At 42.9% G+C, this 18,519-nt stretch overlaps 1 protein-coding gene across 1 annotated transcript in view; it reads right to left on the bottom strand.

Moving 5' to 3' along the window:
• Positions 1-543: 543 nt before the first annotated feature.
• The window catches only part of Pik3c3 (phosphatidylinositol 3-kinase catalytic subunit type 3), a 77,048-nt gene continuing 59,072 nt past the window's right edge, over positions 544-18,519 (bottom strand). The window contains exons 22-25 of the mRNA XM_013124577.3: positions 15,520-15,688; positions 13,608-13,698; positions 5,915-6,040; positions 544-1,825 (exon numbers count right to left, since the gene is read on the bottom strand). Coding sequence (XP_012980031.1) covers positions 1,811-1,825; positions 5,915-6,040; positions 13,608-13,698; positions 15,520-15,688 — 401 coding nt within the window. The 3' untranslated portion in view covers positions 544-1,810. The remainder of the gene's footprint in view (positions 1,826-5,914; positions 6,041-13,607; positions 13,699-15,519; positions 15,689-18,519) is intronic.

The following is an 18,519-nucleotide window of genomic DNA, read 5'->3' as shown; positions in this document are numbered from 1 at the left end:
CCTAACACAACACGGTCACATGACTACACATGAATGTGCCAGTGCAATTGAGTGTGGGGACACCAGACCTTGGGCAGAGACCCACTTCCCCATCAGCCTGGGAGTAGGCAGCTGTAAGACAATGTTTACTAAAAACATGTTTATTAAAAACAATACAATGCCCGGGGCAATAAGTTCCTGAAAAGGGCGTGCCCACACCCTGTCCTCGACCTTTTCCAAAGACTAACTGCCTCTTCAGACCCATGCACCTCCACCTCTGGTGTCAGGGTATATAATAACCAGCCAGAATAGGAATAAAGAAAAGCCTTCTTGAGGAGCTTCTGGTCTGTGTCATCAATCCCGACACCCTCCGCACATTCTCAGATACAGGCTGCACAGCGGGCGTGGCAATTGAGGTACTCTATTACCAGGGATAGATGCTCCTTTTCTCCAAAAATTCTTCAGAAAAAAGCCGGATTGGTGGAAATTCTAGTCAGGAAAGACAAACATTCTACTTAGGAAGGATACATGCTTGAGCTATTTAAAAAAGATTTCAAATCTCAGTTTGCATAGAAAAATAATTTATTGGGCCAGAGAAATGGCTCGCTGAGTAAAGAAATGTGGGTGCCACCAAGTCTTGCCACCTGAGCTTGGTGCCTGGAATACATGAGGTGGCAGATGAGACTCTACCCCCTCCCAGCTGTCCTCTAACCGCCGCACGAGTCGCGTGGCATGCTGCCCCCACCTCTAGGTATACACAAATACACGTAAAACCCTCTTACAATTTACTGCAGAAAGATAATATATACCGTGTCACATGAGTGGGATGGGACCTCATGTTGGGTGACAGTATCTACAGTCACATCACACTTTCACCTTCCATTTTACATACATGCAACTCAGGAGAGCTGTGAACTGTAGTTTATAAAACAAAACCTCAATATTGGCAGTTCTAAGAGAAATAACCCTTTCTTTAAGTACTGGTTTTCTCTTCACTGCTCTTCTTAGCCCTTATCCTACTCTCTGGACCATGTACCGCCCTGTCTACAGGCAGAAGCAACTGACCCCTACCTGCTCCCGTTGAGCTGCCGCACCCACCTCCACCACCTCCTACAGAGATGCTCAGTGCTGCCTATGGAAGACAGGACACAGAGCACAGGGTCAGGGCTGGGCCAACGCTGCAGACTGCCGAGCCCCGCTTCTCACTACTAAAAGCTTTCTAAAAAAGCAATTATTCAACTGTAAAAAGAATGTACTATGAGTATACAACCTGGAGAAACTGTAAAAGCAAATTATGTAAATTACACAGAAACCAATGAACAAAAATAGGGGCAGGGAGGAAGAGAATGAAAGAGAGAGGAAGAGAGGAGAAAAAAATCTTCAAAATTGAAAAACAAATCAATATGCATATGGAAAAAGAAAACAGGGCATTTAAGATCCAGAGGCTTTACTGTTTCATAACAGAATTTCCTGTAATTTTAAAAACATACATAATTCTCTTTTTATCTTTATACATTATAAGACAAATACATACAATGATTTTTGGCAGGCCCAGAATTTGTTATGGAACTGAGGATGGCTTCAAATTTGCGGCAAATCTTCCTGCCTCAGCCTCCGGAGTTCTGGAATTACAGATGTGAGCTATGGTGCCCTGCTGCTCTGTACACAGTCACTTTAAACAAACCCTCTATGCCAAGGTTTACTTTGCCACAGTGTAACTTCTGGACGCCTCTCTTTCTTGTCCATTTCGCTGATGTCTTCAGCGTCTACAGCAGTGGCTTCTCGTGGGTTTTCTTACTGAGCCAGATATCAGGATGAGCCCAATCCACTTTCATTTTCTCCAGTACTATTAAATTAAAACAAACAAAAGAGTTTACTTCACTCTTCATGAGAAAAGATTAAACAACGACTCATAAAAGTGACTTAGTCAGTTTGCTAAATGTCCCAAAAGAGGATCAGGCTGGAACTGACCATGTATGGGATTCTCGAAGCTTGTGGAGAAATAGGTTTATGTGAGAGAATCTTTGGGAGAGCAGTTGTTGACTCACTGTAATAAAATGTCAAATTATTATGTGGGAGAAAAAAATTCCACTCATCACTGGAAGGCAAACCCATCTTAAATTACACTGCAAAGAGCATGCTCTCAGTGCCACACTCTTAAGACAACTGAATACCTGTCATTTCATCCATTCAGCAAGTGCTGAACTCTTCATTGGTCTGAACACACCTAAAGCAGTCCTGAAAAAACAAAGCCAGCCCACCACAGCTGAGGCCAAGAGGGAGGCATCCAGTATCATCTACACCCTCATGCCTTCAGTGTCTATGAACTGTGTGCATGAGAAACTGCCGGCACTCTGACTAAGCTCAACCCGATACAACTTAGAGAAAGAATACAGTAAAATCTTTAGAAGTAACTTACACTTTCAGAAGCAACACACAAAATGACGCACATTATCTGGAACCTACACGTGGCAATAACCAGGCTGGGCTCTATGGGAACTAACCCAAGGCCTCTGACCCAGCAGCAAGGCCCTACCTCAAGAGTCCTCTAGCCATCAGGAAGCATGCTTCCAGCACAACAAAGGCTGGGCCAGGGTGACACTGTTGAGAGGGACTGCCATGAGACACACCAGGTTCTTTTCAAAAGCTTTCATATGATAAACATTGAAAATGCTCATAAAAGGCAAACTGTGGAAGGCCCACACTGACAAGCTAAAAGTCTAAAGATCCTGGAAGCACTTCAGAAATAAAATCCCCATGCGTGTTTATGTATGTTTTTATGTGTGTGTGAGAAAAATCCTGTGACTGAACAGATGGTCTCAAATGATTTTTAAAACACTTCAAAAGTGTCTGTCGATGAAAAAAAAAAAAAAAAGAAGAATTAAGAATACTAAGTATGAGAGTTGGCTCCAACATTCAGCTCCCTATAGTCTTGAAGAACCAATTTTAAAAGGACTTAAGCAACCCCACACCTAAGGCTCAGCGAACTTTGCAGAAGAGGAAACAGAAAGATTCTAAGAGCCAGAGGATAAGGATAAGGGAGTTGCTGTGAGACTGTGTTTCCTAGCAATGTCAGAAGTTACACCCATAAAGTTTCACCAAGATGACTCCCCAAACGTGAGTTGAACAAGATGGCACCAATGAACATGCCGACCTCAAAAGGGAAAAGTCTACACAAAGAACTATATTCAATGGAGGGATGCTGGAAACAGCCCATCCCCAGCGAAGAGACCATCAACTGGTTATCCACTGCAAAATGGTCAGCTCTAAAAGGGTAGACACGAGTAACACTATATAGACTGAACACATATGGCTTTTGAGCAGTTTAAAGATTTTTAATTTAATATTTGTATTTCCTGAGATGGGGTTTCTGTGCAGTGCCTGCTGCTCTCTCTCTCTCTCTCTCTCTCTCTCTCTCTCTCTCTCTCTCTCTCTCTCTCTCTCTCTCTCTCTCTCTGTCTCTCTGTCTCTGTCTCTCTCTCTCTCTCTCTCTCTCTCTGTCTCTGTCTCTCTCTCTCTCTCTCTCTCTCTCTCTCTCTCTCTCTGTAGGCTTTGAATTCACAAAGATCTACTTGCTTCTGCCTCCCAAGTGCTAAGATTAAAGGCATGCAAATTCATGCCCAACAGTTTATTTTTACTTTTGATAAGAAAATTAGTGAAGAAAAGATGAAAGTATTTCTTTTTTATTTATAAATAAGTAATAATGAGAATAACCCTATTCATGACAAACTCTATTCATGTCTAATAAAGTGAAATTGAGTGCATAGCCACAAAAAAACGCTTTAGTGACAGGTATGGACCTGGACCATGTTACCTACTGGTCTCAGTTTTCCAGAAGGTGAATGTATGTCACAGGCAAGACAACCAATTGAGGTAATGCAGGGAGCACACATCAGTGCTGGTGTCTGATATGTGGTTGCTGCCTCTGCTGTTACTGTTGTTTCTCAGCCATTATGACTGTTGTCTGTCTACTGCTCCAAATGAATTAGGAACACGTGTGGGACATGGGTTGACACATCGCTGTTAGTAGCACACAATGATTAGACCTTTAACTACTGTTCAGGGAATCACCTGGCTCTTCAGAAAATTTCTAAATAAAACACAATGAGTTTTCAGTGAAGATTTTCACTGGTAACAGAACTCAGTATTTTGTTTCGTTCCATGAGAAATTGTACACTGCTATTCTTCAAGTCTAGTGGTGAAATGACTACATAATGGGAACTCACAACAGCATCTACTTCTTTTCTTTTAAACTTACTTTGCATCTAGAAAAGTGTGTGCACCGATACCCCGTGGTCCAAACGGATTGCTTGTTACACACAAAGAGGCACATTCTCTACAGAGGTGAGATAGCAGGCACTACATCTAAGGCGTCTGTGCACTGGGCACCCTGAAGGACTTTAGTGTTTTTGCTTAGAATGCGGCTACATAAGAACAGTCATAACTACATGGCTTTAAACTTTATGGTAAGCATGATTAACAGAGCTAGCAGAATTGGGTTTTACTGGACTAATACACACAAGGAAATGTCAAAATCACAGAACATGAGGTATGGACCCACGAGGGACTACTATGCCAAGTCACACAGTAAAAACAAAATACAAACAATAGAAAAATCCCTGATACTTATCACAAGAGGAACAGCAAGGCTACCTCTGTTCCTACTTATATACTCAGCTGAAGAGCAAAGGCCGCTTAGTAGTTGAAGAATAAAATAATAAATTCATAAAGGGGTATTGTGGAAATTTTTTTATCACTCAGGACTCTTATGTGCTCAAAATTAGCACCTTCTATTTCCTACTTATTTGTTCATAAAACTCAAAGTGGTAATACATGTGTAAGTCTCAGTCTTACAATTTTAAAGATATAGTACCAACAATCCTTATACAAGGTGAGTTTTACATCAGTAGACATTGGCCCTTCTACCTAAGCTGGCTTCATCAGAGAATTTTGTTAAGACTAAATGCCACCTAAAGTTCCTCAAGTTCATTGTCTGATGGATTCAAGTTCAGGAAATAATCAAGCATTTATAGTATTAAGTTTAACACTGCTGTTAATGCTTAAAACCAAACACAGCAACTCTCAAACAACTGGATGCAGTTACAGTTATTAGCAGTACAACACTGGCTTTTTGATTGTGTTCTGAACAGGCAAATACCTGTGTTTGCCACACAGATCCAACACAGAAGAGAACATACACAATCCTCACATATGCCAGTGCATATCTGACCAGAAAACTTAGAATAAAGCTAAGAATGAATAGAAATAGATTTAAATATAGAGAAAGGATACAAGAAAAGCTTTTTATTATTCAAGACATTATCAAACCTAGAAAACCTGCATTAAAATACTCTTCAGGAAGTGACAGAAAAGCAGTAGTAAAGAAATAACAGAGATTTAGTGAATACATACAGTAAGGAAAGACTTCACAGAGAATAAGTCTGACTTTTTGACAGTCATTTTCATAATCATCTCCATTATGATATTCATACAAGGAACGTATCAAATCTGAAGGTCATAATCCAGGGCCGCCATGCAAGTTTCCTTATACACGAGACACTGCTACCATGAATACTGACCCATATCCGATGGGTGTACACTGCTTTCCCTGCCCTCTAAACTCCTTTTCTGATACTATAGCATTTAGCAAAACCACTGAGCGTCTAAGTCCATGTGCCAAGACGTCTGCCAAGCCTATAAGTTTCAAGGGGAACTTTAATGGACTGCATGGGACAAAGACTGCTATGAAGGGGTTCTACAATGCTCTTCCATGTAGAAATGGTATTATTTCAAGATGCTCCCTTCACCCACTGCTAAGAAGTCATTCAGGCTTGGTGGAAACACAAAAGCAGGAAGGCTAATGATGTCAGCCAGCAGGTGAGTGTCTCTTAGTACCTGGCCGGGGTGAGACAGGCACACAGCCCCGGGGACTTACCTGAGCAAACTTGTGGATCTGCTCCACCACCGCAGCAAACAGTGCATGGACACTCTCGTCAATCAGACTCTGCATGTAGTGTACAGCCTCCTCATCTGACAGGTCCAAACGGAACTTATCCTGGACCTGGAGAGAACCAGACAGCATCAACCTTTTAATGGAACAAGTCAGGGATATGCTCTGCAGAGTCAGAGTCAAACCCACAGACATCATCAAGATGCCAAGAGTTATGCCAATAAGGAACTCTGAATGCCTCGCTGCCAGTCACAGACACTGACTCCTTTTCAGAACAGAAATGCCATTATTTTAGCTCAAAGTTGCACTTTATATTTGAGCATTCTGGTTATCTCAAGAGCACTGAGTGACAGAAACAGACACAGCAAGGTGAGATCATATTAACAACTCCTGACGTGCACACACCTTGATGGTCATAGTTCACAAAAAGCAATGTTCTAAAAAAGCCTTCTCACAGCAGCCCCTGATCTTAGTAAGGGATTATTTCAATGGGTCTATAATGTCCAAACACAGGGTTTTTTAAGGCTATATTTTAAGGCATAGTTCGTTTTCAATAGCATTAAGTACTAGAAAAATGAGTGCATGCATGAATGCATACATATGCATGTGTGTTTTTCCTCAAATTATAGAAACCAGTGCGACTGAAGAACTATTTTGGATAAAATCTGAATAAACAGTACACAACCTCTTATTTGACTCTGCGATGGCCTTGCTTAAAGACAATGTCTATATTCAGAAACCAAGAATGTTGGAAGCTTCCATAGAAGCCCTTAACTGGTAAAGAGGTATGTTCTTCCAATAATCAATAATCTGATGTCCCTGCACAAAAATCACTGCACTTTACTCCTCTATTATAAATAACCCACATATACTACTTCAAGGTAGTACAGAAGGAAGTAGGATTTCCAAGTAGACAGACAAACCACTTCATTTTGTATTTCCTTTTATTTTAACAACACTGTGCAGTCATCAAACTCACCCTGTTTCCTGCTTAGCTGCCTCCCTCTCCTGCAAACCGCCCTTTCCCAGCTAGTTTCCTAAGCTGGCAGCTACTCTCCTGTTTCCTGTTTCTTTGGTCTGGGTTTGGTGTCTTGCCGAGTTTATTAGGTCTGCTATGGGGAGTTATTTATAGGATTTAGCTACAGAACACTATCTGAGAAGGAGAATGAGAGGAAATGCAACCCACAGCCGCAGGGAGCTGCGTGTGGAGTGCGGCACGTGGCCTGACTCCAGGGCCAGGTCAGAGGCCAAAGAAAAGGAGATGCAAACTTAGGGACAGGCTGGTACTGCGGAGGGCTCGTCTTCGATAAGCTGGTCTCTCAGTTTGACCCCACAGAACAAAACCACGCTCCTTAGATTTCTCTGAGGCAGGATGTTTGACAACTATGGTACGATTTCATAAGAAAAAAATCAGAAAGCATAAATAAAACTCTAGCCTAACTTACCCAAGTTTGTGTAGTTAAGTCAAGTGCCTATACTGCAGAGAGCAAGCATGTAACTGGCACAGAATATTCTTTACCATAGAGGAAACGTTTTCTTTGGGGCTTCCACACATGCGGTCAGTTGGTACTGCGTTCGCTGACTTGCGCTAGGTTCCCTCATTGCCCTCTACCTTCTGCTAGTTCGTCAAGCTACAGCCCCTGCTCTCCAGACTATGTAACCTTCATAAACCGCCCTGCATTCAACGGCTGTCATGGCTGTGTAAGGTACCTTTTCCTAGGTCCACTCTTCCAGCTCTACAGCTTCCCTTGTCCTTCCCATTAGGTCTTCTGCAGCACCCGCGTGCCCAGACCCCACTCATGTGTTTCCACTAAGCTCGTTCACATGAGCAATAGCAACTGCTCAGCTTTCTCAGGGACATGTGTCACCTCAGCATGCATCCTCTCATTGCTTTTGTGTTTGCTGGATGTGCATCACATTTATCTGTCAATAGACCTATTAACATACACATTCGGGATGGCATGGAATAGAGACTGCAGATTCTGCTGTGTTGATGTTAAAATTCATCCTAGTAGGTAGACAGAGCACCAGTTTTAAATATGTTTACTTACATATACTTATGAGAATAATCTGGAAAATGCCTTGAAGCAAAAAGCAGCAAACTGAGAATTTTCTGCACTGCTGTTTGTCTTTCAAAGTTACACGGGCACTCTGCCTGTGCATGAGGCTGGAAACTCAATGCTATTTATCCGTACCCTGCCTTCCAAGTGCCACCTGCATTCTTGTTCACTGTTGTGAGCTGGGGACTCTAACACTCAGTACAGGTGTTACATCAGAACATCTAAGCATCCAGGGTAAATGTTTCCCATTTCCCACTTTGCCTGATTCTTGAAGGTCCACTCGCAATCTTGTGCCACAGTAGACCCATTTCAACCTCTGCATTTTCAAGAAACACAGCTTCTCTGAAAGACTCACTTAGCCAGCAGTAACATTTTCACAGTGGGTAATTACATTTTGAGGAGTCTACTTCACCACCACCAGATGCTCAAATGATCTAAAAGAGAAAGTGAGCCAAAACAGGTTTGGCTGTGTGCTGCAGACATTCTAGTCACCAACGGGCCACATACTGGTGGTGTCCCTGGTGACTGTAACACTGCAAAGTCCTAGCATCCAGTCACAACAGTCCCAGTCACCGAAAGCAGAAGAGACAGTGTCACTTGGGCTTCTGCTTGTTTTTGAGTTACGTGCTCATGTCCTCAGTGTAATGCACTTTGCAGCCTAGTGCCTTCACCTGCACGTAACATGTACCCTCTCCACATGCTGTATCACCGGCATGTAATATGCACACCCCCTCCACATGTAATGTGCACACCCCTCCACATGTAATATGCACACCCCTCCACATGTAATGTGCACACCCCCTCCACATGTAATATGCACACCCCTCCACATGTAATGTGCCCACCCCCTCCACATGTAATGTGCACACCCCCTCCACATGCTGTACCCAGCAACCTCGGAGCCATTCTACCTCCCCTAACCTGTACCAGCCATACAAACTCCCACCTTTGAACGATGGTGCAATTGTCCCTGCTCCTGCTAACAATCCAATTTAGCCTACTTACAGAGAATGATTTGTTAAATGTGAATTTAATAAAATAAAGCCCGTAGATTGGCCTAAGGTTTCTGTACCACACCAGAATTATACAGCCTAGGTTTGCTATATCCAATGATATCTATCTATCTATCTATCTATCTATCTATCTATCTATCTATACAACTCTTAAACTTGCAGGACAATTCCCACAATAAAGCCCTGAAATACATTTTTATAAGAAGCATAATGGTTTTGTTTAAATTAAGTATTTTTTGAGTGTTCAATTTATACAAGCTAATATAAGACCTTCGAATAAAAATAATGTTTAGGATCTCCCACACAGCAGCAGCTTTCAATGAAATCAAATGCAGACTTTCCCCTCATTAAATTCTTCTTAGAAAGGCAGGTTAAGTTGGACGTGACTCTGGAAGATGAAGGCAGGAGAGTCATGACTTAAAGGCTAGCCTTAGCTACATAGGACCCTATCCCAAAATTAAACAAACAGCAGACAAACAAAGCAGAATGTTTTCTCCGTAGCAACTTCTTGATAATGTAATCATAAAAGTAACTACAACAGAGGAACACCTTTGACCTATCCAGATGAAAAGTTTTCACTTAATATTTCCCTTCTGAGTTCATTTATTTGTGCTGTATTAGAATACAAAACCAAAATTCCAAGGTGTAATAGAAGAGGATTTAAAGGAGTAACTTAAAACAAACAAACAAACAAACAAACGCCACCCGCCCGTGGCTGCAGTTACAGAACCACCACAGGGAACTGCTTCAATAAGACATGCAGCCGCTGCTAAAGCAGACAAAAGCCCGTGTCCCAGACTGCATGGGAGCGGACATGACATCCACAGGCTGATGCAACAGGAGCCATGGTCATCCGACGGGAACAATGGGTAATTGAATTTTACAGGTTGCCACAAATACAGTCTGCTATTTATAGCTTCTTGTAATATATATAATTTCATTGTTTGAAAGTTTAATAGGAAATCAATTTAGACAAAGAATGTCTCCATTAAATTCCCCAATAGAAAACAGTACCTTAAATTACTGCATAAACTTGGCACCACAGTTTAGAGGCTTCTTTTTAATTACTGAAATAAAGGGAACAGGAATGACAAGGCACTGGCTGTTAAGTGGTCATGTTTATATGTGGATCCATGAAACATCTCTTTAGTGCCTCCCCCTCCAACCCTCTGAAGACACGTTTTAAAAAGCTAGGAAGATCTGAAACTCCTGGCAGACTCTAGTCGCAAGGCCAAGGACTGTGAGGGAGCACACACTCTGTGTCAAGTGACGCGTGCTTCCACACTAACAAGTCTTGTTTCAGTGCTGCCCGCGTATGAAAAGTTTCCTCCACATTTTCTCATCGCGAGCGTGCATCTTCCCATTCTCAGCTACGCTGAAATTCCCAACAGCACTGCCAACTCAAGACGCGCCCGCTTCCCTTTCTCCCCCGCACCACCCCCATTATCCAGGAAGTAGGAACTTTCATTCACTTTATCCTGTCTGCGGTCTGTTTCTCCTACTACAATGTCTGAGCACGGGGAAACGGACTCTACTATTATCATCACACAGGCACCAGGCCGTGACTTCACGAGCAGGCAGCAGCTCACAGACACCGTGCAGTCAACGAGGCAGGGAACGGGAAGGCATCTCTTCCTGAGACATCTTTCCATTATGTAGCCCACACTGGCACAGACTCTGCTCTGCACCCAGACGGCCTTGGAACTGGAGTCCTCTTGACCCAGCATTCCACTGTGTGTTCATGTGTTTGTTTACTGTCATCAAGCACACTGTGCAAGTCACTGCATAACGTTTAGGAAAACACCTTTGCTTTCTATCATATGGGTTCTGGGGATCAAATTCAGGTCATCAGGCTCAGTGACAAGCACTTTTGCATAATGAACTATCTTGCCAGCCCAAAAGTGTCTATTTTCCTATGATTTCAGTACTTTACATGTACATTTAAATATTTATAAAACACATATTATACTTATGCAATAAGTTAATAGGACCGATTTGCTCATTGCTGAATCTTAGTGAATTCACTAGCTCTGGTCATATTCACAAAATTCTTGACTTCATCAAACTGTAATTTTATTGATTAAGCTATCTGGCAGTCTTTGCTCCAAGCAATTAGCTTGAAAGTATCAGGACAGTGTTGAGTGAGCCCCTCATATAACTGAGCTCTGCTTGGCACACTGACCCAACAGCTAACAACAAGCTAACTCCTGATGCTCAATGCTGATGATGGTGCACTAACTCCTGGCCTGCAGGGAACAAGAGTTCCCTAACACGGGCTTCAAGCGGTGACCTTTGTGCACGTTAACAGAAAGGTGCACACATTTATCTCTTAGTGGATATTTAGGTAACATTAGAGCTCTCCTTCAGAAGATGAAAATCCAGTGAAACTAGGGGAACTGCGTATATTTCATCAAAGTCTGATGAAGGAAAACATAACAAAAGCTGTCTGCTGTTCCCAGTCTCATGCAGCACACTTGTCCCCCAGTTTGTGGCGGGCTTTCTGAACGGAAGGTCTCAGGATTTACTTTAGATGAAGATCAGCGAATTCTTGAAGGCCACGCCAGGGAGACCTTCCTATTGCTGCTGCTGGATTAAAGGACAAGGTCCATATTTAGGGGTTGGGCCCGGTTAACTCCATTTCACAGTTTAGGGCAATCATGTGTTCAAGCAAATGAACCTGAGTAACAAAAATGCCACATGCAAGGAATCATTTCCCAAAGACCTGTAGAGCTCGTTGCTTCCTCTAAGCAGAGAAGCACGGCGAACGTCAGGGCCTGTCAGGCCACCTGACCTGCACTCCCGTGAACCAACCACCTCATGCACACCTCTGTGTTCTCCCAGCTTGCAAGCTGCCCATCAGGAACACGATGAAGCAGTGGAGGCCATGATGCCTCACTGAAGCATAAAGTTTCCTTCTTTTGAAAGAATCAAATCAACTAACACACAACAAAATTTAGTCAGCTGCAACATACATTTCAAGTACTGTTATGACAGTGTTAAATCTACATCCAAACAGGATACTTCACATTGTGATAAAAGATCAGAAAGCAAAGACATCTGTTATGAAATACAGTTTCAAAAAATATGGCAAAATGCCTTTTAAAGTTCTATTTAACTGAAATAAAGTGGTAGGAATTACTAGTCTAAAAAAATATCCAACAAATTTGCTTTCTGGCTCACTTTCCATGAAGGGAATTGCTTTGAGCTTTAACGCAGAGCTGTAAGGACGGCTGGTGAGAGAGCCGTGTGACTTCCCGAAATAGTGGTGGCACAACCGAGGATGCAAGGAAAACAAGAATTGGCCAAAGAAACCGCTGCCGATGCATGGCTCAGCGGGTCAAAGAAGCCACTGTCTGATAAACACTGCCAGAAATTTCCCGAAGGACTTGTGAACACCCACAGCGGGGGAAGACTGAGCACGAGGGAGATACGAGAAATGAGTTTCAAACAGCTACAAGATGTTCTTAATGGAGCAGGTGTCACGTGAAGCCTGGGGCAGGCCTCCTTCAGAGCGCAAGGGTTTCCATCAGTCAATTACCTTTCCTGATGCCTGGCTTCAGTACAGGCAAATTCAAAAGACAAAAAAAAGTAGGACACACAAACAATTTCTCTCCTTCGAAACAAAAAGAAGTTTCATTGAATATTGCTGACCACACCAAAGAAGAAATGGAAAGACCAGTGTACCATCTGCCTGACTAAAACAGGAAACCTTGAAGAGTTTATTTTCTTAAATGGCTAAATAAAATAACCTCTCTACTCAAATTCTTCTCCTAGCCTGTACAAGACGTAAAACCCAAGGAAAGAACTGGCCTCCTTCCTGTTCAATCATAGCTGAACTTCATTTTCCCAAGTCCACTGGGTTACATGTGGTGTGAGTCACGACTTGTAATGCCCGAGCAGCTCTATTGTGGAGAATGCTACCGTCTTTCAGAGATTTTATACGTCTACAGTTAAAATGCTGCACAGTCTCCTCGGAGGTTGGATACTGACATGCACCATTATCTTTTGCCTTTGGATACATTAAACTGCCTTCCATCTGCTCTCATCAGAAGCAGCTACCAGAAAGTAGCTTAAAGGGAAGTACTCAAATCCACCATCTTTCCTCCCATTCTTGTTGGAATTCTAGTTAAGACAGCAGAGTAACTGCTCACACGCGGCACCCTTCATTAGTTATCCCTATAGGCTGTTGACAAAGAAAACAAAAGGCAGGACTCTACAGGGATCCAGTAAAATCCAAAACAGAGGGTACTAGCGGGACACCTACACAAGGACAGCTCCATGACATGGCATCCCCAGCATGGCGACCACCAGGTCAGGTTCCTTGCTGGAAACGTCAAAGGGGAGCCACCCATCTGGGGACGAAGAGCAGCACTTGCCACAGTGAGCCAGGCTCACACTGTGGGTCCAGACAGAACTGAACACGGTGCCACAGGACACTTGGGAGAGTGCTGCTTCTGAAATGCGAACATAGGACACTAGGACTCTTTTGATTCTGTTGATAATCTATGGGCTGGGAAAAAGAGGGCAGGCATTGCTGAAGTCTTTACTCATTTTTATAGATGAAACATGGACTGCATTATATATAAAAAGGAAGTACAAAATTACCTTTTTTACAGTTTTATCTGGTTCAAGAGCAATATCTGGAATGTTTGCATCAACCATCAAGGAGAACAAGTTCAAAATCAGATTTGAATACCTAAAAGAGCAAGAAAGAAAAATGAGCTAGACTCTTAGATTCTTTACCTTACCAAGAACACTTCCAAAAGAGGTGGCAACTGTAACTTTGTGATGACTATTAATCCAAAGTTAGAGACAGAATGAGTAAATATGCAACTAGTCACTGTACTTCCTGAAGTTATTGTTCAACTCCTTGGAGTCACTCATGAGTGACTCATGGGATGGTATTATTTCCCTTCCATTCATTTAGCCATGGTTAAATGACAACCTAGGTAGTCATAAGAAAGCATACACTTGTCATCTAAAAAGACTAATATTCAATGTTACAAAACTCTAGTTGCAGTGAGAGTGTATTCCCTCCTTGTTCTTATCTATAAAGGATATATTTTCTGAAACGATGGGAATGCCATTATTAGATGGAAACTCTAACGTTAACATTCCATGGTACGAGACCTAGAAAGTGTAATATGAAGACCCCAGCTTTTCCTTCAGACAATGTATGCATTCACTCACACTTAAGTTAGTTACTCTGTGATGCTGTTTGTAGTAAGGAATGTGAGCTCAGCTCTGCACTAATAACTTGCTTTTATTTTCTCTCTCTACCTACTGCCAATGCTCCACCAGCAGTCTATAAAACACTGTTTTCCTTCCGCTTTGAGTGAAGCAGGCATCACTGCAGCTATCAATCTGTAACTTCTTGCCTGTCCCCTTCCTCGGGGCACCCTGGCAGAGCACTAATCACCTACGACCTCTTCTCCTGAGAGTCTATAGAACCTCCCAGGGGTGCCACCCTGTGGTCAAAACCTTAACACTGGGCCATTTGTGCGGCAGACAAAGTTGAAACATCTATCAAAATATTACAGTTAACATTATTTTGAATTACAAAACACTAAATGCTATAACAGGATCCAAGGCAGGGAAGCCTGCTTTCAGTGATCTTATTTAAATTAGTATTAGACTAGTATTAGCTGCTCTATCAACTAGAATAAGGCAAGAGAGAATACATGCAATTCAAAATTAAAACTGTTGCTATGTGTAGATGACATAATACCTGGTTATAGGCACAAGCCCTGTAGGATGGCCACACCACCCCTACCCAGGGATGGAATGCGGGCATACCTTCCTTACATGAGGATTTCTGCTGCACTAGGAAAATTCTTCTTGCATAGTTAGGTGGAACATACTGTAAGAGTTCAGTGATCCTGTCACCTTTGACTAACTGTCAGGGTTGTGTTCATGTTCCTAATATCTTTCTTCCTAATAACTTGAGTCATCCAATCTTTCTAATCAAAACACGATAAAAGAGGCACAGAGTGACAATAAAGAAAAAGGACAGAGCAAAATCAGCCTTGTTCAAAGCACATGAGCCGTGCACGGGGCAGACAAAAGATGAAAATTCTGAATAATCTTGAGCAGCATCCAAAACTGAGGTAGAGAAAGTGCTAGAAAACAATGACTGAAGTATCACGCCTGTACCTAGGCCACCGCAGTGGCTACTGTGTTGCTGGACACCGTCTCCAGGGAGAAAGGATGTGGTAAAACTGCTCCTGGCTAGCCTAGTCTCTCATAACGGCAGCTTCTTAACTGACAGGTTACAGATGTAATAATTAGAGGGAAAGCAAGCTCACCTCTGTTGCTGGGTTTATCACTATATGTAGCAAATGTATACTGAAAAATGCCATTATGTCTTTCCAAGAAAGGTCAGTCAGTAAACAAACATTCCCGAAACCGGCTCTAGTGTTTTGTGAGGCGCCAGTACTTGCCCCTCCCCCTCCCCTCGGCACACACACGTGTCCACACTTGGCTCTGGTGCTCCGTGAAGCACCTACAGCGCCCTCACCTTCGCAGGTGGAGAAAGGCCGTGTAGCACTGCTTTCGGAACTCCTGGTACTGCTCGCTCTGTGTGCCGCCCATCCCTTCCACCATCTCTTTATTCAGCTTCATTGGAGGAGGGAGGGGCTTTGGATCTCGGCCCAAGATATACCCAAAATCTATGTGGAAGAGTTTGCCTGGATGCAAGAGAAACTCAGTCATTTCCACAATTATCTTTATAAACCAGCATGGAGACGTTTTATACAATTCATGAAATTATTCTATACTTTTAAATGTGCCCTTCAAAACAGTGTAATTCAATTATTGGAAATAAAAAAAGTAAGCTTAAAGCCATCCCAATTAATATGAATTTAATTTTTTTATCTCATATTTAGAATTGTATCATCAAAGAGCAAACATCTGGTTAGCTCAGAAAGGAATCAGCAGAGAAACTCTTGTTCGTCAGGGTGAATGAACTGCTCTTTATAAAGCAGATAGTCACTTTGATCTTAGCATTCCTAAAATGAAACCCCGATTGTTAGGAAATTATGACTGTAAAATAACAATCCTAATTTCAAATCATATTGTGGCCTTACTCTCTCTGCTCCCTGGCTGTAGACCGGGATCTGAACACTGTACATAGGACTTGCAAGAGCTGAACACAGCTGCAATTCCTCTAAGGAAAGTCCCACATCATAATCTCAGGGCAGACACACAGGAATAGGATCACTCTGCTTGGTGGTGATTCACCACGCAATCCATGAGACACCTAATGATTTACAAGATGCCATGAAACAAGGATGCTCTAGACGGAATTCTTAGAGCAGAGACTTGAGACTTAGTGTTGTCAAGTCCTGCCTCAGAACAGCTTCTGGGAAGGAATTCACTGGCTTACAAAGCTAACTAAACCCTCTTTAGGGCAACCTGCCCATTCGGTCTTCTGTCTGGAATCCAATATGACTTTTCACGTAGAAATGTATTACCACCTTATTTTTCCCATCAAGGGCACCAGCCCTGGAGGACTGGATTTACTGTTCATGAGCACAAGGGAAGCTGTGCAAATCCATTTTCCACAGTGACTCCCGGTTAAGACGCTGGCTACGCCTGTGTGCCAGCACAGTCACTGTGTCCCCAGAAGACACGAGCCAGTGATGGACACAGAGCCTCTATGCTTATAAACTCTGGGGTCCTTGTCACTGGAGGAACAGGCCTTAGAATCAGGAGTATAACTAACCAAAGAACAAAAGAAACATACCCGCTGGCAACCAGTCCTGGTGCCTCTTTCTAAATTGTAACTGTAGAATCAAAAGAGATACTGTAACACGGTACCTAGCACACGGTAAATGCTCTAAAGGTCAGTTGCCACTACCACACTCTCTTCCCTCCCTCCCTCCCTCCCTCCCTGTGTGTGTGTGTGTATCTCACACACGGCAGAGGGTCAAGAAAAATTGAAAACAACAACAACAACAAAAAACCCAAAAACTATTAAGGGAGAAATGATTAAATCTTAACTCGTTCTAAGGGGGGACAATTTAAATGATAGGATTTACTCAAAATTAAATTAAGCCCTTTATCATCCAATAATCAGGTCTTTTAAAGCAGCTCATAAATATTTATTTTAAATACTTCAAATAACATGCAAAAATGAAAACTCTGAACTTCTCTTAAAAATACATCTTGCTCCTGGCACAGCGATGGGCAGGAAGCGGCGCCTGCTGCCAGACTGGTGATGCGAGTTTCATCCCGGGACGGCGTGGGGAAGGGGAGAACAGACTCTAGCAATCTGCTCTCTGACCTCCACACGCACCCCAATAAACTAACAAAGGAATGGATAAATAGCTACAAATGACAATAAAGTGTATATAACAACCGCTTTAAAGATGCCCAAACAGCCAGAATCCACTGTACCTGAGACTCACCGATGACAGCAACTAGGACAATTAAACACAGATGCCACCTCCCTTTCTGCAAGTTTAGACATCTTTATCAGAAGAAGGAACTTTTAGGGAAAAGAGTCAAGGAGAGTGTTCACAACAGCTCGGCTGCAAACATCAAGCTTGGGAGACCGCTCTCACAGCACAGGGAGCAGGTCATGGGAGCAGGAATGCTTATCCTAACTGCCTGGAGACTCACAGAATAACGGTTGTTACGGTGAAACAGTTACACAGAAAAGCCAACTTTCTTCTGCTGGGTCACCACCCTATCCTTTCCTAAATAAAGAAGTGGTCAGGTCATGTAGGAACTGGGCTTGTGTTTTATGGCGACTTCTGGTTAGATGGTACAAGTGAACCAAAGACAGGAGTTACAGTCTGAGACACCCGCACGTCATCAGAGAAGGAAGCATGCTTTGTAATATGTCACGAGGCTCCTGCAGCCTACAGCGGAGCACACACTCCCTAAGCAGTTGCTACTACACTCAAGACTACACTACAACTCATCTTTCTCCCCTCCTCAACTCACAAAGAGCCAGTAAGAGTCCAAAATAAAGAGTCATATTCCATTGTTACTATCCCAAAGCCCAGGCACTACCTAGTACCAGGAACTCTCAATGTGTCTGTTTGCATCTAACAAGCCAAGGCCTTCTTCATTCCAGCTACAGCCCAGAAATAAATACTTCTTTACCAAAAGTTATGGTAATTTCAAGCATCAGTTCACTTGAGTCCTGTGGTGGTGTGATGAGAATTTCACCCATAGGCTCATGTTTGTATCAGTGAAACTGTATGGGAAGGATTAAGAGGTGTGGCCTTGTTGAAGGAGGAGTGTCTCTAGGAGAAGCTCAGAAGCCCAGGCCCTGCCCCAATGTCTGCTGACTGCGGATCCGGCTGTAAGCTCTTAGCTCCAGTGCCAGGCCCGTCTGCTCCTGCCTGCAACCATGCTCCCTGCCTTGATGTTCGCGGACTAACACTCTGAAACTACAGCAAGATAGTGTTTCACCACAGCAACAGACAAGTAACTAAAACAAGTTCTACCATGACTAAGCTATGGTTGTGTCCATAGACATCAGCCCTGAATAACAAAAATCCCCATC

This window comes from Mesocricetus auratus, unplaced genomic scaffold, assembly GCF_017639785.1.
Source record: "Mesocricetus auratus isolate SY011 unplaced genomic scaffold, BCM_Maur_2.0 Super-Scaffold_100015, whole genome shotgun sequence".
In the NCBI taxonomy this organism is placed as follows: Eukaryota; Metazoa; Chordata; class Mammalia; order Rodentia; family Cricetidae; genus Mesocricetus; species Mesocricetus auratus.
This window is presented reverse-complemented; position numbering and strand designations above follow the sequence as displayed.